Here is a 25,421-nt window from a genome sequence, read left to right on the forward strand (position 1 = left end):
CTACCATCAGTCCTGTGTCATGACAACAGTAAAGCATCCTGAGACCATTCATGTGTGGGGTTGCTTCTCAGCCAAGGGAGTGGGCTCACTCACAATTTTGCCTAAGAACACAGCCATGAATAAAGAATGGTACCAACACATCCTCCGAGAGCAACTTCTCCCAACCATCCAGGAACAGTTTGGTGACGAACAATGCCTTTTCCAGCATGATGGAGTACCTTGCCATTAGGCAAAAGTGATAACTAAGTGGCTCGGGGAACAAAACATTGATATTTTTGGTCCATGGCCAGGAAACTCCCCGGACCTTGATCCCATTGAGAACTTGTGGTCAATCCTCAAGAGGCGGGTGGACAAACAAAAACCCACAAATTCTGACAAACTCCAAGCATTGATTATGCAAGAATGGGCTGCCATCAGTCGGGATGTGGCCCAGAAGTTAATTGACAGCATGCCAGGGTAGATTGCAGAGGTCTTGAAAAAGAAGGGTCAACACTGCAAATATTGACTCTTTGCATCAACTTCATGTAATTGTCATTAAAAGCCTTTGACACATACAAAATGCTTGTAATTATACTTCAATACTCCATAGTAACATCTGACAAAAATATCTAAAGACACCGAGGTAGCAGACTTTCTGAAAATTAATATTTGTGTCATTCTCAGAACTTTTGGCCACGACTGTATATAGACATAATATGACATTTGAAATGTCTTTATTCTGTTGGAACTTTTGCGAGCGTAATGTTTACTGTACATTTTTGATAGTTTATTTCCCTACAGGGAGGTCTAAGTCTACACCCAGAATAGTGACTGCTCTCTTTGTAGTCTATTTCCCCTTACCTGATAGGATGAAGCAGAAGGAGGCGGGCTTGAGGAAGAAGGGCACTCCTTTACTGAGGGACATGGTGATACAGATTGCTCCCATCACCATCATAGACAGAGCTATCATTGCTAGGATAGCAGCCGCTATGTTCAGGTCTGGGGGAGGTGGGAGAGAGAGGCGGGGGTGAAGGGGAGGTGAAAGAGACCGAATGAGAGGAGGAGGAGAGAGGGATGGAGAGGAAGTGAATAGAGGGAGAAGTGGTTAGAGAAAGAGTGAAGAGGTGTTGGAGAGGAAGACAGGGGAGCAAGAGGGAGGGAGGGCAGAGTTACACCTCAGTGAGCATTGTGCATCTGAGAGTGACATCACAGGGGATAAATACAGCACAGTGAGAAAGAGAGAAAGGGGAGAGGGAGAGAAGGAGGAGGAGAGAGGGAGAGAAGGAGGAAGAGGCGGCAGAGGCGAGACTTAAGATGCTGACTTACTCTTGTGGGTTGTCTTCATAAATATGACTGCGTTGTCTCCATTGGTGAAGAATTTGAAGTAAGTGCAGTTGGATTCTGAGAAAAGAAACAGAGAGGGAACATCACACACACACACAGTATATTGCTGGTCCCTGTGCATCCATCCCCTCTGTCCTCCTAGACATGAAGACACATTTTATCTGTTGTGTGGTGGGAGCACCAAGAGAAACACTGCTCACTGCTCTACACAATCCCACATCCACAGCACATCCACAGCGCATATGGTGCCACGAGAGAGGTGAGAGAGAGGGGGGATGGAAGAGAAGGAGAAGGACAGATAGAAAGGGGGGGCAGGTGGAGGGGAAGGACAGAAAGCAAGACATTTGTAGGGAGGAAGAGACAGAGAAGGAGAGAGCGCAGAGAACATGAGAAAGAGGGGGAAGGAGAGATAGGGAGTGATAGAGTGGGCAGATGGAGGGAGGGGTGAGAACAAAGAGAAAGAGGGAAACAGTTGGAGAGGGAGGTGAACGAGATGAAAGAAGGAAAAGAGAGAGGATCACAGGGGCTTGGTTAATACTGCATTAGATAGACACTCATCCTCTCTGTCTTTCATATACATTCTCTCGTCCTCTGCTGCTCTTCCTCTCTCTCTCTGTCTTTATATATATTCTCTCATCCTCTGCTGCTCTTCCTCTCTCTCTGTCTTTTAAATATATTTTCTCGTCCTCTGCTGCTCTTCCTCTCTCTCTCTCTCTGTCTTTATATATATTCTCTCGTCCTCTGCTGCTCGTCCTCTCTCTCTCTCTCTCTCTCTCTCTCTGTCTTTTGTATATATTTTCTCGTCCTCTGCTGCTCTTCCTCCCTCTCTCTGTCTTTATATATATTCTCTCGTCCTCTGCTGCTCGTCCTCTCTCTCTCTCTCTGTCTTTTACATATATTTTCCCGTCCTCTGCTGCTCGTCCTCTCTCTCTCTGTCTTTTATGTATATTTTCTTGTCCCCTGCTGCTCGTCCTCTCTCTCTCTCTCTCTCTCTCTCTCTCTCTCTCTCTGTCTTTTATATATATTTTCTCGTCCTCTGCTGCTCGTCCTCTCTCTCTCTCTCTCTCTCTCTCTCTCTCTCTCTCTCTCTCTCTCTCTCTCTCACTGTCTGTTATATATATTCTCTCGTCCTCTGCTGCTCGTCCTCTCTCTCTCTGTCTGTTATATATATTCTCTCGTCCTCTGCTGCTCGTCCTCTCTCTCTCTGTCGTTTATATATATTTTCTCGTCCTCTGCTGCTCATCCTCTCTCTCTCTGTCGTTTATATATATTTTCTCGTCCTCTGCTGCTTGTCCTCTCTCTCTTTCTCTCTCTCCCTCTCACTGTCTGTTATATATATTATCTCGTCCTCTGCTGCTCGTCCTCTCTCTCTTTCTCTCTCTCTCTCTCTCTGTCTGTTATATATATTCTCTCGTCCTCTGCTGCTCGTCCTCTCTCTCTCTGTCTGTTATATATATTCTCTCGTCCTCTGCTGCTCGTCCTCTCTCTCTCTGTCGTTTATATATATTTTCTCGTCCTCTGCTGCTCGTCCTCTCCCTCTCTCTCTCTCTCTGTCGTTTATATATATTTTCACGTCCTCTGCTGCTCGTCCTCTCTCTCTTTCTCTCTCTCCCTCTCACTGTCTGTAATATATATTCTCTCATCCTCTGCTGCTCTTCCTCTCTCTCTGTCTTTTAAATATATTTTCTCGTCCTCTGCTGCTCTTCCTCTCTCTCTCTCTCTCTGTCTTTATATATATTCTCTCGTCCTCTGCTGCTCGTCCTCTCTCTCTCTCTCTCTCTCTCTCTGTCTTTTGTATATATTTTCTCGTCCTCTGCTGCTCTTCCTCCCTCTCTCTGTCTTTATATATATTCTCTCGTCCTCTGCTGCTCGTCCTCTCTCTCTCTCTCTGTCTTTTACATATATTTTCCCGTCCTCTGCTGCTCGTCCTCTCTCTCTCTGTCTTTTATATATATTTTCTTGTCCCCTGCTGCTCGTCCTCTCTCTCTCTCTCTCTCTCTCTCTCTGTCTTTTATATATATTTTCTCGTCCTCTGCTGCTCGTCCTCTCTCTCTCTCTCTCTCTCTCTCTCTCTCTCTCTCTCACTGTCTGTTATATATATTCTTTCGTCCTCTGCTGCTCGTCCTCTCTCTCTCTGTCTGTTATATATATTCTCTCGTCCTCTGCTGCTCGTCCTCTCTCTCTCTGTCGTTTATATATATTTTCTCGTCCTCTGCTGCTCATCCTCTCTCTCTCTGTCGTTTATATATATTTTCTCGTCCTCTGCTGCTTGTCCTCTCTCTCTTTCTCTCTCTCCCTCTCACTGTCTGTTATATATATTATCTCGTCCTCTGCTGCTCGTCCTCTCTCTCTTTCTCTCTCTCTCTCTCTCTGTCTGTTATATATATTCTCTCGTCCTCTGCTGCTCGTCCTCTCTCTCTCTGTCTGTTATATATATTCTCTCGTCCTCTGCGGCTCGTCCTCTCTCTCTCTGTCGTTTATATATATTTTCTCGTCCTCTGCTGCTCGTCCTCTCCCTCTCTCTCTCTCTCTGTCGTTTATATATATTTTCACGTCCTCTGCTGCTCGTCCTCTCTCTCTTTCTCTCTCTCCCTCTCACTGTCTGTAATATATATTATCTCGTCCTCTGCTGCTCATCCTCTCTCTCTCTCTCTCTCTCTCTCTCTCTCTCTCTCTCTCTCTCTCACTGTCTGTTATATATATTCTCTCGTCCTCTGCTGCTCGTCCTCTCTCTCTCTGTCGTTTATATATATATTCTCTCGTCCTCTGCTGCTCGTCCTCTCTCTCTCTCTCTCTCTCTCTCTCTCTCTCTCTCACTGTCTGTTATATATATTCTCTCGTCCTCTGCTGCTCGTCCTCTCTCTCTCTGTCTGTTATATATATTCTCTCGTCCTCTGCTGCTCGTCCTCTCTCTCTCTGTCGTTTATATATATTTTCTCGTCCTCTGCTGCTCGTCCTCTCTCTCTCTGTCGTTTATATATATTTTCTCGTCCTCTGCTGCTCATCCTCTCTCTCTCTGTCGTTTATATATATTTTCTCGTCCTCTGCTGCTCATCCTCTCTCTCTCTGTCGTTTATATATATTTTCTCGTCCTCTGCTGCTCATCCTCTCTCTCTCTGTCGTTTATATATATTTTCTCGTCCTCTGCTGCTCGTCCTCTCTCTCTCTGTCGTTTATATATATTTTCTCGTCCTCTGCTGCTCATCCTCTCTCTCTCTCTCTCACTGTCTGTTATATATATTCTCTCGTCCTCTGCTGCTCGTCCTCTCCCTCTCTCTCTCTCTCTCTCTCTGTCGTTTATATATATTTTCACGTCCTCTGCTGCTCGTCCTCTCTCTCTTTCTCTCTCTCCCTCTCACTGTCTGTAATATATATTCTCTCGTCCTCTGCTGCTCATCCTCTCTCTCTCTCTCTCTCACTGTCTGTAATATATATTTTCTCGTCCTCTGCTGCTCGTCCTCTCTCTCTTTCTCTCTCTCTCTCTCTCACTGTCTGTTATATATATTATCTCGTCCTCTGCTGCTCATCCTCTCTCTCTCTTTCTCTCTCTCTCTCTCACTGTCTGTTATATATATTCTCTCGTCCTCTGCTGCTCGTCCTCTCTCTCTCTGTCTGTTATATATATTCTCTCGTCCTCTGCTGCTCGTCCTCTCTCTCTCTGTCGTTTATATATATTTTCTCGTCCTCTGCTGCTCTTCCTCTCTCTCTCTCTCTCTGTCTGTTATATATATTCTCTCGTCCTCTGCTGCTCGTCCTCTCTCTCACTGTCTGTTATATATATTATCTCGTCCTCTGCTGCTCATCCTCTCTCTCTCTTTCTCTCTCTCTCTCTCACTGTCTGTTATATATATTCTCTCGTCCTCTGCTGCTCGTCCTCTCTCTCTCTGTCTGTTATATATATTCTCTCGTCCTCTGCTGCTCGTCCTCTCTCTCTCTCTGTGTCTTTTACATTTACATTTACATTTAAGTCATTTAGCAGACGCTCTTATCCAGAGCGACTTACAAATTGGTGCATTCACCTTATGACATCCAGTGGAGCAGCCACTTTACAATAGTGCATCTAAATCTTTTAAGGGGGGGGGGGTGAGAAGGATTACTTTATCCTATCCTAGGTATTCCTTAAAGAGGTGGGGTTTCAGGTGTCTCCGGAAGGTGGTGATTTTACATATATTTTCCCGTCCTCTGCTGCTCGTCCTCGCTCTCTCTGTCTTTTATATATATTTTCTTGTCCCCTGCTGCTCGTCCTCTCTCTCTCTCTCTCTCTCTCTCTCTCTCTCTCTCTCTCTCTCTGTCTTTTATATATATTTTCTCGTCCTCTGCTGCTCGTCCTCTCTCTCTCTCTCTCTCTCTCTCTCTCACTGTCTGTTATATATATTCTCTCGTCCTCTGCTGCTCGTCCTCTCTCTCTCTGTCGTTTATATATATTTTCTCGTCCTCTGCTGCTCGTCCTCTCTCTCTTTCTCTCTCTCCCTCTCACTGTCTGTAATATATATTATCTCGTCCTCTGCTGCTCATCCTCTCTCTCTCTCTCTCTCACTGTCTGTTATATATATTCTCTCGTCCTCTGCTGCTCGTCCTCTCTCACTCTCTCTCTCTCACTGTCTGTTATATATATTCTCTCGTCCTCTGCTGCTCGTCCTCTCTCTCTCTCTGTTATATATATTCTCTCGTCCTCTGCTGCTCGTCCTCTCTCTCTCTGTCTTTTATATATATTCTCTCGTCCTCTGCTGCTCGTCCTCTCTCACTCTCTCTCTCTCTCTCACTGTCTGTTATATATATTCTCTCGTCCTCTGCTGCTCGTCCTCTCTCTCTCTCTGTTATATATATTCTCTCGTCCTCTGCTGCTCGTCCTCTCTCTCTCTGTCTTTTATATATATTCTCTCGTCCTCTGCTGCTCGTCCTCTCTCTCTTTCTCTCTCTCCCTCTCACTGTCTGTTATATATATTCTCTCGTCCTCTGCTGCTCGTCCTCTCTCTGTCTGTTATATATATTCTCTCGTCCTCTGCTGCTCGTCATCTCTCTCTCTGTCTGTTATATATATTTTCTCGTCCTCTGCTGCTCTCTTTATATATATTTTCTCGTCCTCTGCTGCTCGTCCTCCTCTCTCTCTCTCTCTCTCTCTCTCTCTCTCTCTCTCTCTCTCTGTCTTTTGTATATATTTTCTCGTCCTCTACTGCTGTTCCTCTCTCCTCTCTCTGTCTTTTATATATATTTTCCCGTCCTCTGCTGCTCGTCCTCTCCCTCTCTCTCTCTCTCTCTCTCTCTCTGTCTTTTATATATATTTTCTCGTCCTCTGCTGCTCGTCCTCTCTCTCTTTCTCTTTCTCTCTCTCCCTCTCACTGTCTGTTATATATATTCTCTCGTCCTCTGCTGCTCGTCCTCTCTCTCTCTGTCTGTTTTATATATTTTCTCGTCCTCTGCTGCTCATCTCTCTCTCTCTCTCTCTCTCTCTCTCTCTCTCTCTCTCTCTCCCTCTCTCTCTCTCTCTCTCTCTCTCAATTCAATTCAATTCAAGGGCTTTATTGGCATGGGAAACATGTGTTAACATTGCCAAAGCAAGTGAGGTAGACAACATACAAAGTGAATATATAAAGTGAAAAACAACAAAAATTAACAGTAAACATTACACATACAGAAGTTTCAAAACAGTAAAGACATTACAAATGTCATATTATATATATATATACAATGTACAAATAGTTAAAGGACACAAGATAAAATGAATAAGCATAAATATGGGTTGTATTTACAATGGTGTTTGTTCTTCACTGGTTGCCCTTTTCTCGTGGCAACAGGTCACAAATCTTGCTGCTGTGATGGCACACTGTGGAATTTCACCCAAAAGATATGGGAGTTTTTCAAAATTGGATTTGTTTTCGAATTCTTTGTGGATCTGTGTAATCTGGGGGAAATATGTCTCTCTAATATGGTCATACATTGGGCAGGAGGTTAGGAAGTGCAGCTCAGTTTCCACCTCATTTTGTGGGCAGTGAGCACATAGCCTGTCTTCTCTTGAGAGCCATGTCTGACTACGGCGGCCTTTCTCAATAGCAAGGCTATGCTCATATATATATATATATATATATATATTATATATATATTCTCTCGTCCTCTGCTGCTCGTCCTCTCTCTCTCTGTCTTTTGTATATATTCTCTTGTCCTCTGCTGCTCGTCCTCTCTCTCTCTGTCTTTTACATATATTTTCTCGTCCTCTACTGCTGTTCCTCTCTCTCTCTCTCTGTCTTTTATATATATTTTCCCGTCCTCTGCTGCTCGTCCTCTCCCTCTCTATCTCTCTCTCTCTGTCTTTTATATATATTTTCTCGTCCTCTGCTGCTCGTCTCTCTCTCTTTCTCTTTCTCTCTCTCCCTCTCACTGTCTGTTATATATATTCTCTCGTCCTCTGCTGCTCGTCCTCTCTCTGTCTGTTATATATATTCTCTCGTCCTCTGCTGCTCGTCCTCTCTCTCTCTGTCTGTTATATATATTTTCTCGTTCTCTGCTGCTCATCCTCTCTCTCTCTCTCTCTCTCTCTCTCTCTCTCTCTCTCTCTGTCTTTTGTATATATTCTCTCGTCCTCTGCTGCTCGTCCTCTCTCTCTCTGTCTTTTACATATATTTTCTCGTCCTCTGCTGCTCGTCCTCTCTCTCTCTCTGTCTTTTATTTATATTTTCTCGTCCTCTGCTGCTCGTCCTCTCTCTCTCTCTCTCTCTCTCTCTCTCTCTCTCTCTCTCTCTCTCTCTCACTGTCTGTTATATATATTCTCTCGTCCTCTGCTGCTCGTCCTCTCTCTCTCTGTCTGTTATATATATTCTCTCGTCCTCTGCTGCTCGTCCTCTCTCTCTCTCTCTCTGTCTTTTATATATATTCTCTCATCCTCTGCTGCTCGTCCTCTCTCTCTCTCTCTCTCTCTCTCTCTCTCTCTCTCTCTCTCTCTGTCTTTTGTATATATTCTCTCGTCCTCTGCTGCTCGTCCTCTCTCTCTCTGTCTTTTACATATATTTTCTCGTCTTCTGCTGCTCGTCCTCTCTCTCTCTCTGTCTTTTATTTATATTTTCTCGTCCTCTGCTGCTCTTCCTCTCTCTCTCTCTCTCTCTCTCTCTCTCTCTCTCTGTCTGTTATAGATATTCTCTCGTCCTCTGCTGCTCGTCCTCTCTCTCTCTGTCTGTTATATATATTTTCTCGTCCTCTGATGCTCATCCTCTCTCTCTCTCTCGCTCTCTCTCTCTCCCTCTCTCTCTCTCTCTCTCTGTCTTTTGTATATATTTTCTCATCCTCTGCTGCTCGTCCTCTCTCTCTCTGTCTTTTACATATATTTTCTCGTCCTCTGCTGCTCGTCCTCTCTCTCTCTCTCTCTCTCTGTCTTTTATTTATATTTTCTCGTCCTCTGCTGCTCGTCCTCTCCCTCTCTCTCTCTCTCTCTCTCTCTCTCTCTCTCTCTCTGTCTTTTATATATATTTTCTCGTCCTCTGCTGCTCATCCTCTCTCTCTCTCTCTCTCTCTCTCTCTCTCTCTCTCACTGTAACTTATATATTCTCTCGTCCTCTGCTGCTCGTCCTCTCTCTCTCTCTGTCTGTTATATATATTCTCTTGTCCTCTGCTGCTCGTCCTCTCTCTCTCTGTCTTTTATATATATTCTCTCGTCCTCTGCTGCTCTTCCTCTCTTTCTCTCTCTCTCTCTCTCGTCCTCTCTCTCTCTCTCTGTCTTTTATATATATTCTCTCGTCCTCTGCTGCTCGTCCTCTCTCTCTCTCTGTGTTTTATATATATTTTCTCATCCTCTGCTGCTCGTCTCTCTCTCTCTCTCTCTTTCTGTGTTTTATATATATTTTCTCGTCCTCTGCTGCTCGTCCTCTCGCTCTCTCTCTCTGTCTTTTATATATATTTTCTCATCCTCTGCTGCTCATCCTCTCTTTCTCTCTCTCTCTCTCTCTCTCTCTCTCTCTCTCTGTCTTTTATATATATTTTCTCGTCCTCTGCTGCTCATCCTCTCTCTCTCTCTCTCTCTCTCTGTCTTTTATATATATTCTCTCATCCTCTGCTGCTCGTCCTCTCTCTCTCTCTCTCTGTCTTTTATATATATTTTCTCGTCCTCTGCTGCTCGTCCTCTCTCTCTTTCTCTCTCTCTCTCTCACTGTCTGTTATATATTCTCTCGTCCTCTGCTGCTCGTCCTCTCTCTCTATCTGTTATATATATTATTTCGTCCTCTTCTGCTCGTCCTCTCTCTCTCTGTCTTTTATATATATTCTCTCGTCCTCTGCTGCTCGTCCTCTCTCTCTCTCTCTCTCTCTCTCTCTCTCTCTCTCTTTCTCTCTGTCTTTTGTATATATTTTCTCGTCCTCTGCTGCTCTTCCTCTCTCTCTCTCTCTCTCTCTCTCTCTCTCTCTCTGTCTTTTACATATATTTTCCCGTCCTCTGCTGCTCGTCCTCTCTCTCTCTCTCTGTCTTTTATATATATTTTCTTGTCCCCTGCTGCTCGTCCTCTCTCTCTCTCTCTCTCTCTCTCTTCTCTCTCTCTCTCTCTCTCTCTCTCTCTCTCTCTCTCTCTGTCTTTTATATATATTTTCTCGTCCTCTGCTGCTCGTCCTCTCTCTCTTTCTCTCTCTGCCTCTCACTGTCTGTTATATGTATTCTCTCGTCCTCTGCTGCTCGTCCTCTCTCTCTCTGTCTGTTATATATATTCTCTCGTCCTCTGCTGCTCGTCCTCTCTCTCTCTGTCGTTTATATATATTCTCTCGTCCTCTGCTGCTCGTCCTCTCTCTCTCTCTCTGTCTTTTATATATATTCTCTCGTCCTCTGCTGCTCTTCCTCTCTCTCTGTGTTTTATATATATTTTCTCATCCTCTGCTGCTCGTCCTCTCTCTCTCTCTCTCTCTGTCTCTGTCTTTTGTATATATTCTCTCGTCCTTTGCTGCTCTTCCTCTCTCTCTCTGTCTTTTATATTTTTTTTCTCATCCTCTGCTGCTCATCCTCTCTCTCTCTCTCTCTCTCTCTGTCTCTGTCTTTTGTATATATTCTCTCGTCCTTTGCTGCTCTTCCTCTCTCTCTCTGTCTTTTATATATATTTTCTCGTCCTCTGCTGCTCGTCCTCTCTCTCTCTCTCTCTCTGTCTTTTTATATATTTTTTCGTCCTCTGCTCATCCTCTCTCTCTCTCTCTCTGTCTCTGTCTTTTGTATATATTTTCTCGTCCTCTGCTGCTCTTTCCTCTCTCTCTCTCTATCTCTCTCTCTCTCTCCGTCTTTTGTATATATTCTCTCGTCCTTTGCTGCTCTTCCTCTCTCTCTCTGTCTTTTATATATATTTTCACGTCCTCTGCTGCTCGTCCTCTCTCTCTTTCTCTCTCTCCCTCTCACTGTCTGTTATATATATTCTCTCGTCCTCTGCTGCTCATCCTCTCTCTCTCTCTCTCTCTCACTGTCATATATTCTCTCGTCCTCTGCTGCTCATCCTCTCTCTCTCTCTCTCTCACTGTCTGTTATATATATTCTCTCGTCCTCTGCTGCTCGTCCTCTCTCTCTCTATCTGTTATATATATTTTCTCGTCCTCTGCTGCTCATCCTCTCTCTCTCTCTCTCTCTCTCTGTCTTTTGTATATATTCTCTCGTCCTTTGCTGCTCTTCCTCTCTCTCTCTGTCTTTTATATATATTTTCTCGTCCTCTCGTCCCTGCTCGTCTCTCTCTCTCTCTCTCTCTCTCTCTCTCTCTCTCTCTCTGTCTTTTATATATATTCTCTCTTCCTCTGCTGCTCGTCCACTCTCTCTCTCTCTCTGTCTTTTATATATATTTTCTCGTCCCCTGCTGCTTGTCCTCTCTTTCTCTCTCTGTCTTTCATATATATTGTCTCGTCCTCTGCTGCTCGTCCTCTCTTTCTCTCTCTGTCTTTTATATATATTGTCGCGTCCTCTGCTGCTCGTCCTCTCTTTCTCTCTCTGTCTTTTATATATATTTTCTCATCCTCTGCTGCTCGTCCTCTCTTTCTCTCTCTGTCTTTTATATATATTGTCGCGTCCTCTGCTGCTCGTCCTCTCTTTCTCTCTCTGTCTTTTATATATATTTTCTCATCCTCTGCTGCTCGTCCTCTCTCTGTCTTTTATATATATTTTCTTGTCCCCTGCTGCTCTCTCCTCTCTCTCTCTCTCTCTCTCTCTCTTCTCTCTCTCTCTCTCTCTCTCTCTCTCTCTCTCTCTCTGTCTTTTATATATATTTTCTCGTCCTCTGCTGCTCGTCTCTCTCTCTTTCTCTCTCTCCCTCTCACTGTCTGTTATATGTATTCTCTCGTCTCTCTGCTGCTCGTCCCTCTCTTTCTCTCTCTGTCTTTTATATATATTGTCGCGTCCTCTGCTGCTCGTCCTCTCTTTCTCTCTCTGTCTTTTATATATATTTTCTCATCCTCTGCTGCTCGTCCTCTCTCTGTCTTTTATATATATTTTCTTGTCCCCTGCTGCTCGTCCTCTCTCTCTCTCTCTCTCTCTCTTCTCTCTCTCTCTCTCTCTCTCTCTCTCTCTCTCTCTCTCTCTGTCTTTTATATATATTTTCTCGTCCTCTGCTGCTCGTCCTCTCTCTCTTTCTCTCTCTCCCTCTCACTGTCTGTTATATGTATTCTCTCGTCCTCTGCTGCTCGTCTCTCTCTCTCTGTCTGTTATATATATTCTCTCGTCCTCTGCTGCTCGTCCTCTCTCTCTCTGTCGTTTATATATATTCTCTCGTCCTCTGCTGCTCGTCCTCTCTCTCTCTCTCTGTCTTTTATATATATTTTCTCGTCCTCTGCTGCTCATCCTCTCTCTCTCTCTCTCTCTGTCTTTTATATATATTCTCTCATCCTCTGCTGCTATTCTCTCATCCTTGCTGCTCGTCCTCTCTCTCTCTCTCTCTGTCTTTTATATATATTTTCTCGTCCTCTGCTGCTCGTCCTCTCTCTCTTTCTCTCTCTCTCTCTCACTGTCTGTTATATATTCTCTCGTCCTCTGCTGCTCGTCCTCTCTCTCTATCTGTTATATATATTATTTCGTCCTCTTCTGCTCGTCCTCTCTCTCTCTGTCTTTTATATATATTCTCTCGTCCTCTGCTGCTCGTCCTCTCTCTCTCTCTCTCTCTCTCTCTCTCTCTCTCTCTCTCTCTCTCTCTCTTTCTCTCTGTCTTTTGTATATATTTTCTCGTCCTCTGCTGCTCTTCCTCTCTCTCTCTCTCTCTCTCTCTGTCTTTTATATATATTTTCTCGTCCTCTGCTGCTCGTCCTCTCTCTCTTTCTCTCTCTCCCTCTCACTGTCTGTTATATGTATTCTCTCGTCCTCTGCTGCTCGTCCTCTCTCTCTCTGTCTGTTATATATATTCTCTCGTCCTCTGCTGCTCGTCCTCTCTCTCTCTGTCGTTTATATATATTCTCTCGTCCTCTGCTGCTCGTCCTCTCTCTCTCTCTCTGTCTTTTATATATATTTTCTCGTCCTCTGCTGCTCATCCTCTCTCTCTCTCTCTCTCTGTCTTTTATATATATTCTCTCATCCTCTGCTGCTCGTCCTCTCTCTCTCTCTCTCTGTCTTTTATATATATTTTCTCGTCCTCTGCTGCTCGTCCTCTCTCTCTTTCTCTCTCTCTCTCTCACTGTCTGTTATATATTCTCTCGTCCTCTGCTGCTCGTCCTCTCTCTCTATCTGTTATATATATTATTTCGTCCTCTTCTGCTCGTCCTCTCTCTCTCTGTCTTTTATATATATTCTCTCGTCCTCTGCTGCTCGTCCTCTCTCTCTCTCTCTCTCTCTCTCTCTCTCTCTCTCTCTCTCTCTCTTTCTCTCTGTCTTTTGTATATATTTTCTCGTCCTCTGCTGCTCTTCCTCTCTCTCTCTCTCTCTCTCTCTCTCTCTCTCTCTGTCTTTATATATATTCTCTCGTCCTCTGCTGCTCGTCCTCTCTCTCTCTCTCTGTCTTTTACATATATTTTCCCGTCCTCTGCTGCTCGTCCTCTCTCTCTCTCTCTGTCTTTTATATATATTTTCTTGTCCCCTGCTGCTCGTCCTCTCTCTCTCTCTCTCTCTCTCTCTTCTCTCTCTCTCTCTCTCTCTCTCTCTCTCTGTCTTTTATATATATTTTCTCGTCCTCTGCTGCTCGTCCTCTCTCTCTCTCTCTCTCTCTCTCTCTCTCTCTCTCTCTCTCTCTCTCTCTCTCTCTCTCTCTCTCTCTTCTCTCTCTCTCTCTCTCTCTCTCTCTCTCTCTCTCTCTCTGTCTTTTATATATATTTTTCGTCCTCTGCTGCTCGTCCTCTCTCTCTCTCTCTCTCTCTCTCTCTCTCTCCCTCTCTCTCTCTCTCTCTCTCTCTCTTCTCTCTGTCTTTTATATATATTTTCTTGTCCCCTGCTGCTCGTCCTCTCTCTCTCTCTCTCTCTCTCTTCTCTCTCTCTCTCTCTCTCTCTCTCTCTCTCTCTCACTGTCTGTTATATGTATTCTCTCGTCCTCTGCTGCTCGTCCTCTCTCTCTCTGTCTGTTATATATATTCTCTCGTCCTCTGCTGCTCGTCCTCTCTCTCTCTGTCGTTTATATATATTCTCTCGTCCTCTGCTGCTCGTCCTCTCTCTCTCTCTCTGTCTTTTATATATATTCTCTCGTCCTCTGCTGCTCTTCCTCTCTCTCTGTGTTTTATATATATTTTCTCATCCTCTGCTGCTCGTCCTCTCTCTCTCTCTCTCTCTCTCTCTCTGTCTCTGTCTTTTGTATATATTCTCTCGTCCTTTGCTGCTCTTCCTCTCTCTCTCTGTCTTTTATATTTTTTTTCTCATCCTCTGCTGCTCATCCTCTCTCTCTCTCTCTCTCTCTCTGTCTCTGTCTTTTGTATATATTCTCTCGTCCTTTGCTGCTCTTCCTCTCTCTCTCTGTCTTTTATATATATTTTCTCGTCCTCTGCTGCTCGTCCTCTCTCTCTCTCTCTCTCTGTCTTTTATATATTTTTTCTCGTCCTCTGCTGCTCATCCTCTCTCTCTCTCTCTGTCTCTGTCTTTTGTATATATTTTCTCGTCCTCTGCTGCTCTTCCTCTCTCTCTCTCTATCTCTCTCTCTCTCTCCGTCTTTTGTATATATTCTCTCGTCCTTTGCTGCTCTTCCTCTCTCTCTCTGTCTTTTATATATATTTTCACGTCCTCTGCTGCTCGTCCTCTCTCTCTTTCTCTCTCTCCCTCTCACTGTCTGTTATATATATTCTCTCGTCCTCTGCTGCTCATCCTCTCTCTCTCTCTCTCTCTCTCACTGTCATATATTCTCTCGTCCTCTGCTGCTCATCCTCTCTCTCTCTCTCTCTCACTGTCTGTTATATATATTCTCTCGTCCTCTGCTGCTCGTCCTCTCTCTCTCTATCTGTTATATATATTTTCTCGTCCTCTGCTGCTCATCCTCTCTCTCTCTCTCTCTCTCTCTCTGTCTTTTGTATATATTCTCTCGTCCTTTGCTGCTCTTCCTCTCTCTCTCTGTCTTTTATATATATTTTCTCGTCCTCTGCTGCTCGTCCTGTCTCTCTCTCTCTCTCTCTCTCTCTCTCTCTCTCTGTCTTTTATATATATTCTCTCTTCCTCTGCTGCTCGTCCACTCTCTCTCTCTCTCTGTCTTTTATATATATTTTCTCGTCCCCTGCTGCTTGTCCTCTCTTTCTCTCTCTGTCTTTCATATATATTGTCTCGTCCTCTGCTGCTCGTCCTCTCTTTCTCTCTCTGTCTTTTATATATATTGTCGCGTCCTCTGCTGCTCGTCCTCTCTTTCTCTCTCTGTCTTTTATATATATTTTCTCATCCTCTGCTGCTCGTCCTCTCTTTCTCTCTCTGTCTTTTATATATATTGTCGCGTCCTCTGCTGCTCGTCCTCTCTTTCTCTCTCTGTCTTTTATATATATTTTCTCATCCTCTGCTGCTCGTCCTCTCTCTGTCTTTTATATATATTTTCTTGTCCCCTGCTGCTCGTCCTCTCTCTCTCTCTCTCTCTCTCTTCTCTCTCTCTCTCTCTCTCTCTCTCTCTCTCTCTCTCTCTCTCTCTCTCTGTCTTTTATATATATTTTCTCGTCCTCTGCTGCTCGTCCTCTCTCTCTTTCTCTCTCTCCCTCTCACTGTCTGTTATATGTATTCTCTCGTCCTCTGCTGCTCGTCCTCTCTTTCTCTCTCTGTCTTTTATATATATTGTCGCGTCCTCTGCTGCTCGTCCTCTCTTTCTCTCTCTGTCTTTTATATATATTTTCTCATCCTCTGCTGCTCGTCCTCTCTCTGTCTTTTATATATATTTTCTTGTCCCCTGCTGCTCGTCCTCTCTCTCTCTCTCTCTCTCTCTTCTCTCTCTCTCTCTCTCTCTCTCTCTCTCTCTCTCTCTCTGTCTTTTATATATATTTTCTCGTCCTCTGCTGCTCGTCCTCTCTCTCTTTCTCTCTCTCCCTCTCACTGTCTGTTATATGTATTCTCTCGTCCTCTGCTGCTCGTCCTCTCTCTCTCTGTCTGTTATATATATTCTCTCGTCCTCTGCTGCTCGTCCTCTCTCTCTCTGTCGTTTATATATATTCTCTCGTCCTCTGCTGCTCGTCCTCTCTCTCTCTCTCTGTCTTTTATATATATTCTCTCGTCCTCTGCTGCTCTTCCTCTCTCTCTGTGTTTTATATATATTTTCTCATCCTCTGCTGCTCGTCCTCTCTCTCTCTCTCTCTCTCTCTCTGTCTCTGTCTTTTGTATATATTCTCTCGTCCTTTGCTGCTCTTCTCCTCTCTCTCTGTCTTTATATTTTTTTTCTCGTCCTCTGCTGCTCATCCTCTCTCTCTCTCTCTCTCTCTGTCTCTGTCTTTTGTATATATTCTCTCGTCCTTTGCTGCTCTTCCTCTCTCTCTCTGTCTTTTATATATATTTTCTCGTCCTCTGCTGCTCGTCCTCTCTCTCTCTCTCTCTCTGTCTTTTATATATTTTTTCTCGTCCTCTGCTGCTCATCCTCTCTCTCTCTCTCTGTCTCTGTCTTTTGTATATATTTTCTCGTCCTCTGCTGCTCTTCCTCTCTCTCTCTCTATCTCTCTCTCTCTCTCTGTCTTTTGTATATATTCTCTCGTCCTTTGCTGCTCTTCCTCTCTCTCTCTGTCTTTTATATATATTTTCACGTCCTCTGCTGCTCGTCCTCTCTCTCTTTCTCTCTCTCCCTCTCACTGTCTGTTATATATATTCTCTCGTCCTCTGCTGCTCATCCTCTCTCTCTCTCTCTCTCTCTCACTGTCATATATTCTCTCGTCCTCTGCTGCTCATCCTCTCTCTCTCTCTCTCTCACTGTCTGTTATATATATTCTCTCGTCCTCTGCTGCTCGTCCTCTCTCTATCTGTTATATATATTCTCTCGTCCTCTGCTGCTCGTCCTCTCTCTCTCTGTCTTTTATATATATTTTCTCGTCCTCTGCTGCTCGTCCTGTCTCTCTCTCTCTCTCTCTCTCTCTCTCTCTGTCTTTTATATATATTCTCTCTTCCTCTGCTGCTCGTCCACTCTCTCTCTCTCTCTGTCTTTTATATATATTTTCTCGTCCCCTGCTGCTTGTCCTCTCTTTCTCTCTCTGTCTTTCATATATATTGTCTCGTCCTCTGCTGCTCGTCCTCACTTTCTCTCTCTGTCTTTTATATATATTGTCGCGTCCTCTGCTGCTCGTCCTCTCTTTCTCTCTCTGTCTTTTATATATATTTTCTCATCCTCTGCTGCTCGTCCTCTCTTTCTCTCTCTGTCTTTTATATATATTGTCGCGTCCTCTGCTGCTCGTCCTCTCTTTCTCTCTCTGTCTTTTATATATATTTTCTCATCCTCTGCTGCTCGTCCTCTCTCTGTCTTTTATATATATTCTCTCGTCCTCTGCTGCTCGTCCTCTCTCTCTGTCTTTATATATATATTATCTCATCCTCTGCTGTTCTTCCTCGATCCCCCTGTCTGGTAGTCATCCCTGCATACTCTGTGTGGTCAGAGACGCAGAGGGACCCACAAACACACAGCCACACACACATGTTAGTTTTACTATCCATGTGGGGACCAAACAACTGATTCCCATTCAAAATCTCAACCCCAAACCCTACCCCTAAACCTTAGCCTAAAATAACATGTTTCCTTGTTTGACTTCTGGTCATCACAAGTATAGTAAAACCAAACACACACACAAGTACAAACACATACAGCAGACTCTCCTATCAACCTTAATGCTATTCTGTCTGCAACACTGGTGCGTTACAGGAAACCTGTATATTATGACCACTGATTTATAGTGAGATCTACCTCTCAAGCTCTCCACCTGTCCACCTGTAATCCTGTCCACCTGTCCACTAGTCCACCTCTGAGTGGCTTAGTTAGTTAGTCAGAGGTTATGGTAATGTACAGTAGCAGTGAGTGATGTATGATGTATTAGTTGGTCTGGCACTGACAGACAGTGACAGAGAATGACTGTGATGTTGTTTCCCAGGGACAGGCGCCAGGGGCATGTAAACATGAATGTGAAATAGAGACGCACAGACGGAGAAACAGTTGTTTTTCTCCAAACATGAGAAGTCCACACACACACACAGCAGAGCCTGTCTGTCAGGCACTGTGGGCTAACAGTGTTTTGACGCAAGGAGACGAGGAAGTGTCAGAATAGATACTGACTCGACTCCAACACACAGACCGTCATCGTAAACACAGATGTTTATCTGCTAGACAAGACACACAAGGTGAGTCAGACATAGATGTTTATCGACTAGACATCCAAGGTGAATCAGCCCTCTAAAATACCGGAGGCTGATAAACAATGCACCAGATGGATATAGCGTGTAATCTACATTGTAATAGATATGAACATTCATAGGATTCATCCACCCTAATAAAACAAGCTAAATCAAGACTGCAAAATGAAATAAAGCTATTTTATATTTATACAACGTCAAATATATATACATCCTATTCAAAACAATACATACATCATTGGTCGTGTGTCAAAGCCAACCACTGCTAGCCTGGCTGAATATCAGACTATTCTGGCAGATAAAGCACGAATACAGGAGATGGCTACCTCATCCTACCGTAGGCCCTGTCTGGCCCCCTCTGTGGGACAAGTGCTTTAATACCTGCATTCATCCACCACTGGACGATCCCTACAGACAGAAACGGGTCATTCCACAGATAACAGACTTACATGGAGGAACGGAACAGTACAGGATGGAGGAAGTGGCTGAAAATCATAGTTTATTAGCTTTCTTTTCCTGAAATTTAAAAAGTAAAATGTTTAATATAATTCCTGCAATCAAAATATATTTCGGACTGATCATTCAATAAATGAAAATTCTAAAACTAAAATATATTGAAATGAAATAATAATCCATTGAAATATTCCAAAAGACGAAGCTCCATCATGCAGTAAAAGGGAAGCGTCTGTCTTATATAAACACACTGAAAGTTTGGATCTTTACAAGGATACTGGAAACATCCTTTTCTGACTCACCAACGATTATAAAAATCTGATGCCTATAGCTAGATAACTAACAGACAGACCAGTTGCCACATTCAGATTTGTCAAATTCAGACTGGCTCCATTTCAAAGCAGTATTCCTTTAAGGACTCAATTTGCACATTATCTGTAGGATGACCCAGATACACACGCAGCAAAGCTGGCATAAACGCCTCCCAGTCACACACGTTTGCATAAGCACACGCGCACACACACACACACACACACACACACACACACAAGTGCATGCACACGCATACATACAATATACACATGCATACACACACCCACATATTGATGCAAATTCCTGGGAGACATCCAACACATTGCTTCCACCTATCCTATGTTTACAGATCATTACAGAGGAAGGGGAGGAAGCCCTAACTAACACACACAGCACTACAGTGCAATCAGGGGTTGGTCATGAAATCAGTTCCCCAGTTGACTCCATCTTTAACTCAATTTCTGCGGTTGTGATTTGAGGGAGTCCAGCTACGACCGGATGAGGTTTTTCGTAGCAGGTTAGGAGAGCATTTTAGCTAACCTTAACCCTTTTCCTAACCTTAACCTAAGTCTCCTAACCTGCCACATTAATTATCCTAACCTGCTGCGCACATTCTCCTAACCTGTTACGAAAAAATCCCTTCCGGTCGTAGCTTTACTCCCTCTAGTCAGAACCCATTTTTACAGTTTTGTCATCTAAATGAGACCCTAAGGATATTAACTAGCCTGTCCCCAAAATCAACTCATGGCCTACCCTAATGCAACAGACAGACAGGTTCCTCACCTCCGGGCAGGTCGGCAGGGCCACAGCTCTCTCTCTCGGGGTTGATGTCGTCCACCCACAGGGTGCGGGTACATCCCTTCCACAGGCCGTAGTGGGCTGTCTGACACGTCTGGTTGTTACTCCAGGTCTTGGGCGTGGCCAGCTCCACCCAGAACTCTGTTCCCACCCCCAGCACTGTCAGGGTCACGCCCACAATGGCCACAAAGAACGCCAGCTTGATCTTCCCCTCCTGGCTGTCACTCATCCTAGGGGTCCGCCTTGTAGCCCGCCCAACTCCCTTCACCCCTGCCAGGCCCCCATGGGGCCCTGCTCCTACCACCCCCATACGGCCATCCTCCTCCGGCTGGACAATGTAGTTGGCCCACATGGTGACCTCTACCAGAGGCCGAGAGAGGCCGGATGGAGAGAGGAAGGGAGGGAAAGAGGGAAGAGGACGGGAAAGAGGGTGAAGAGAGAGAAGCAGGGAAATTATTGAAGGGGGCTGAACTCCAAAAAGAAGAAAGGAAGGTTGAAGACAGAAGGAAGGTAGAGACACAGATAACAGCAGTTCAGAGGTGGATGAAGAATGGAGAACGGGAGGAGGAAAGGGGAGAGAGAGATGGATGGTTCAGTATGGGAGTAGACAAGATGGGAGAAAGGGAGTGATGAGAGAAAGGTGGAGGAGGAGAGGACTGGGTGATGAGGAAGGATGGCGTCTAATTATACTGGAACACCTGAATAAAAACAAGGAAAGAAGAAGAAAACACGGTGAACAACGACAACACCCTCTTTGTCCCCATCCATAACAAGAGAGATGATGATTCCCTAAAAAGGGGGAAAAACACTTGGGCCAACACTGATCTCTCTGTGGATAAAACTGCCAGTCTGCCAGGAGTACAGATCCTTTGTTGCTGCCCTATGCAGCAGAGTACAAGCCTAGATACAGCAAGTAGCCTAGTGGTTAGAGTGTTGGGACAGTAACTGTAAAAGTCGCTAGTTTGGATCCCTGCAGTGACAAGGTGAAAAGAACATGTGTTAATGTGCCTTTGAGCAAGGCAATATCCCAACTCCCCTGTTAATGTGCCTTAACAATGGTTGGCCGTGACCCCACTCTGAAGGTGTCTCAGGGGGAGTTGGGAAATGTAAAAACACACATTTCCAATTCATACATGTGTGAAATAGTACAAATACAAGCACCCACCAAATCATTTCTTCTTATTAAAGAACTGCCTGGGTTGGACATGTTTTTGTTGCTGTCCTACACCAGAGAGAGTATGAGCCAGATACAAGCTATTAGAGCAGACTGCTGTCAGGGTCAAGGTGAGTGTTGAATCCTCCATTAGGAACTGTGCTGGCTCTGGGCCAGACAGCCATAAGGAAAGGCTATTGTTTTCGCCAGACGCCGACCAATAACCCAGCCAGGTATCCCTGGGTCCGGCCCTACAGATCCTCCTCGCAGGTTGCTATTAGTACCCTCTCTGAAAGAAATATTCTGCATTACACTGAGTGTAATGTACAGTTGAAGTCAGAAGTTTACATACACTTAGGTTGGAGTCATTAAAACTCATTTTTCAACCACTCCACACATTTCTTGTTAAACAAACTATAGTTTTGGCATGTTGATTAGGACATCTACTTTGTGCATGACACATAATTTTTCCAACAATTGTTTACAGACAGATTATTTCACTTATAATTCACTGTATCACAATTCCAGTGGGTCAGAAGTTTACATACACTAAGTTAACTGTGCCTTTAAAAAGCTTGGAAAATTCCAGAAAACTATGTCATGGCTTCAAAAGCTTCTGATAGGCTAATTGACATCATTTGAGTCAATTGGAGGTGTACCTGTGGATGTATTTCAAGGCCTACCTTCAAACTCAGTGCCTCTTTGCTTGACATCATGGGAAAATCAAAATAAATCAGTAAAGACCTAATAGACCTTCACAAGTCTGGTTCATCCTTGGGAGCAATTTCCAAACGCCTGAAGGTACCAAGTTCATCTGTACAAACAATAGTACGCAAGTATAAACACTATGGGACCATGCAGCCGTCATACCGCTCGCTCAGGAAGGAGATGCGTTCTGTCTCCTAGAGATGAACGTACTTTGGTGTGAAAAGTGCAAATCAATCCCAGAACAACAGCAAAGGACCTTGTGAAGATGCTGGAGGAAACAGGTGCAAAAGTATCTATATCCACAGTAAACCAAGTCCTATATCCACAGTAACCTGAAAGACATTACCTGAAATGCCGCTCAGCAAGGAAGAAGCCACTGCTCAAAAACGGCCATAAAAAAGGCAGACTACAGTTTGCAACTGCACATGGAGACAAAGATCATACTTTTTGGAGAAATGTCCTCTGGTCTGATGAAACAAAAATAGAACTGTTTGGCCATAATGACCATCGTTATGTTTGAAGGAAAAAGGGGTAGGATTGCAAGCCAAAGAACACCATCCCAACCGTGAAGAACGGGGGTGGCAGCATCATGTTTTGGGGGTGCTTTGCTGCAGGAGGGACTGATGCACTTCACAAAATAGATGGCATCATGAGGCAAGAAAATTATGTGGATATATTGAAGCAACATCTCAAGACATCAGTCAGAAAGTTAAAGCTTGGTCACAAATGGGTCTTCCAAAAGGACAATGACCCCAAGCATACTTCCAAAGTTGTGGCAAAATGGCTTAAGGACAACAAAGTCAAGGTACTGGAGTGGCCAGCACAAAGCCCTGACTTCAATCCCATAGAAAATGTGTTGGCAGAACTGAAAAAGTGTGTGTGAGCAAGGAGGCCTACAAACCTGACTTAGTTACACCAGCTCTGTCAGGAGGAATGGGCCAAAATTCGCACAACTTATTGTGGGAAGCTTGTGGAAGGCTACCCGAAACGTTTGACCCAAGTTAAACAATTGAAAGGCAATGCTACCAAATACTAATTGAGTGTATGTAAACTTCTGACCCACTGGGAATGTGATGAAAGAAATAAAAGCTGAAAAAATTCATTCTCTCTACTAATATTCTGACATTTCACATTCTTAAAATGAAGTGGTGATCCTAACTGACCTAAGACAGGGATTTTTTGGACTAGGAATAAATGTCAGGAATTGTGAAAAACTGAGTTTAAATGTATTTGGCGTGTGTGTGTGTGTGTGTGTGTGTGTGTGTGTGTGTGTGTGTGTGTGTGTGTGTGTGTGTGTGTGTGTGTGTGTGTGTGTGTGTGTGTGTGTGTGTGTGTGTGTGTGAGAGAGAGAGATAATTCAGCCCTGGGTGGCAATTAATGGCGAGCGCAGATAGTGATGGTGGATAGATTGAGTGTCCCAGGGATAGGTCCCACATCAGGGGACAGGGCGGTGGAGTGAGTCCCATGGACAGCTCCCAGGTTGGGGCACAGACAGCAGATAGTGATGGTGGATAGATTGAGTGTCCCAGGGATAGGTCCCACATCAGGGGACAGGGCGGTGGAGTGAGTCCCATGGACAGCTCCCAGGTTGGGGCACAGCCAGTCAGACAGCAGGTAGTGGTGGTGGACAGATTGAGTGTCCCATGAATAGGTCCCACATCAGGGGACAGGGCGGTGGAGTGAGTCCCATGGACAGCTCCCAGGTTGAGGCACAGACAGCAGGTAGTGGTGGTGGACAGATTGAGTGTCCCAGGGATAGGTCCCACATCAGAGGACAGGGCGGTGGAGTGAGTCCCATGGACAGCTCCCAGGTTGGGGCACAGACAGCAGGTAGTGGTGGTGGACAGATTGAGTGTCCCAGGGATAGGTCCCACATCAGGGGACAGGGCGGTGGAGTGAGTCCCATGGACAGCTCCCAGGTTGGGGCACAGACAGCAGGTAGTGGTGGTGGACAGATTGAGTGTCCCAGGGATAGGTCCCACATCAGGGGACAGGGCGGTGGAGTGAGTCCCATGGACAGCTCCCAGGTTGGGGCACAGCCAGTCAGACAGCAGGTGAAAAGTAAAGAGAACGACTTGATCCTAAGTGTCTTCTCTACTATCAAACTGGAATCCTAAATCAACCCATTGCCTACACATAAGTAAAATAGATGAAAAGTCCTCCTAGCCTATAGGAGGGTACGTTGGTATATTTTGCTTATACATACACTCCACTAACATCTACACAAGTGCCTGAGGGGTTAGGGACAAAGTTGAGTTGGGGCAACGTGATAGGATAGGAGACAGCAGTTCCGTTTAAACGTGGGAGTTTGGGAGTTTGAATGACCATCTAAATGTGATAGAAATGTGGAGAAGGAGTGGGGATAGGCTGGTGGGAGGAGCTATAGGATGACTGGAATGGAATAAAAGGAACGGAGTCCAACGTGATTTCCATATATTTGATACCGTTCCATGAATTCCATTCCAGCCATTACAATGAGCCCGTCCCTCTATAGCTCCTCCCACCAGCCTCCACTGCTGTGTAGTAATCCATTAGGTGTGTACTCTGCTATCAGTCTATAGCTCCTCCCACCAGCCTCCACTGCTGTGTAGTAATCCATTAGGTGTGTACTCTGCTATCAGTCTATAGCTCCTCCCACCAGCCTCCACTGCTGTGTAGTAATCCATTAGGTGTGTACTCTGCTATCAGTCTATAGCTCCTCCCACCAGCCTCCACTGCTGTGTAGTAATCCATTAGGTGTGTACTCTGCTATCAGTCTATAGCTCCTCCCACCAGCCTCCACTGCTGTGTAGTAATCCATTAGGTGTGTACTCTGCTATCAGTCTATATCTCCAAACCAAAGTCAAACGGCTGAGAACTGTCTGCCCTTTTTTAAATGTTGCACTGGGGCGTCCTTCTGACAGATCTGGCAACCACAGTGGAAGAGATCACTTTCTGTCTGTCAAAGAGCATCATGTGCTCCCTATGGAATGTCCCACAGAACCAAAATAAAGATTATTTAATGGTATACACTATCAGAGATATGTATATCCAATGGCTAGACTGAAACCTCTCTTGCACATGAAGTAACCTATAGCTTATATCTATAGCATAAGGCATAGCACTGAACCTAATGGGAAATAACAAGAGCAACTGCTGACAGTTGAATGAGGAGCTGTAGAATTACACACAGCTCACATGGATAGATATCCCATTACATCACGCACTGCAAAAAGTGACATCTAAGCAAGCAAACATATGTTATATTGAGTGATAAGTCACTTATGTTCTTTTTTTTACTTAACTAAATTATGTTACGTCATTGCCAGATTATTTAGCTTATTTTAATAAGACGATTATATATCTTGAAAAAATATATTCAAATAAGATAAATGACTTGTATTTAGCCTTTTTTAGGTTAAAAGAAGCCAAATATCTGCCAATGACGTTTGATATTTTAGCTTAGTAAGTCAAGAAACACTCATTTGAAGTGAATTATCACTCTAGAAAACATATTTAAGTTGCTTAGATGTCACTTTTTGCTGTGCAATGTCCGTGATTTCCTAATCATGGTCAAAATAGTCAAAATAACACAGCAAACTGTTTTACGAATCAGATCCAACCTAATCGTGTCAAAACTAAGATCGACTGTAGAAATGTTTCATTTCAAAAGAATCTGTCCATTACTTGTTGAGCAGTAGAACTAAAACAGCAGGCTCTAACTGCTCACACATGTTAGGAAAAAAGACATCTGTGAAAATCAGCAACACTCTCTCCTACTTAACCACCACTACTGCAACCAACACAACATAAGCACGATCTAAAGCCCAGCACCAATAACAACAAGGAGAAAAGTAAGTCTGACCTGTTTGGAATATGTTGTTCACTTCAGATTGAAAGAAGCTTGGAACTTAATAGAGGGGAGAAAGTTGGGAGTGTTGGAGAGGGGGGAGAGAGAGAGAGAGAGACAGAGACAGAGAGAGCGAGACACAGAGAGAGAGAGAG

At 44.4% G+C, this 25,421-nt stretch overlaps 1 protein-coding gene across 1 annotated transcript in view; it reads right to left on the bottom strand.

Moving 5' to 3' along the window:
• Nucleotides 1-25,421, bottom strand: part of LOC115122422 (voltage-dependent calcium channel gamma-6 subunit-like) — a 28,799-nt gene extending 3,378 nt beyond the window's left edge. The window contains exons 1-4 of the mRNA XM_065027838.1: nucleotides 25,282-25,421; nucleotides 19,562-20,274; nucleotides 1,306-1,380; nucleotides 841-978 (exon numbers count right to left, since the gene is read on the bottom strand). Of these exons, the coding sequence (XP_064883910.1) occupies nucleotides 841-978; nucleotides 1,306-1,380; nucleotides 19,562-19,928 (580 nt within the window). The 5' untranslated portion in view covers nucleotides 19,929-20,274; nucleotides 25,282-25,421. The remainder of the gene's footprint in view (nucleotides 1-840; nucleotides 979-1,305; nucleotides 1,381-19,561; nucleotides 20,275-25,281) is intronic.

Source organism: Oncorhynchus nerka, linkage group LG14 (genome assembly GCF_034236695.1).
Source record: "Oncorhynchus nerka isolate Pitt River linkage group LG14, Oner_Uvic_2.0, whole genome shotgun sequence".
In the NCBI taxonomy this organism is placed as follows: Eukaryota; Metazoa; Chordata; class Actinopteri; order Salmoniformes; family Salmonidae; genus Oncorhynchus; species Oncorhynchus nerka.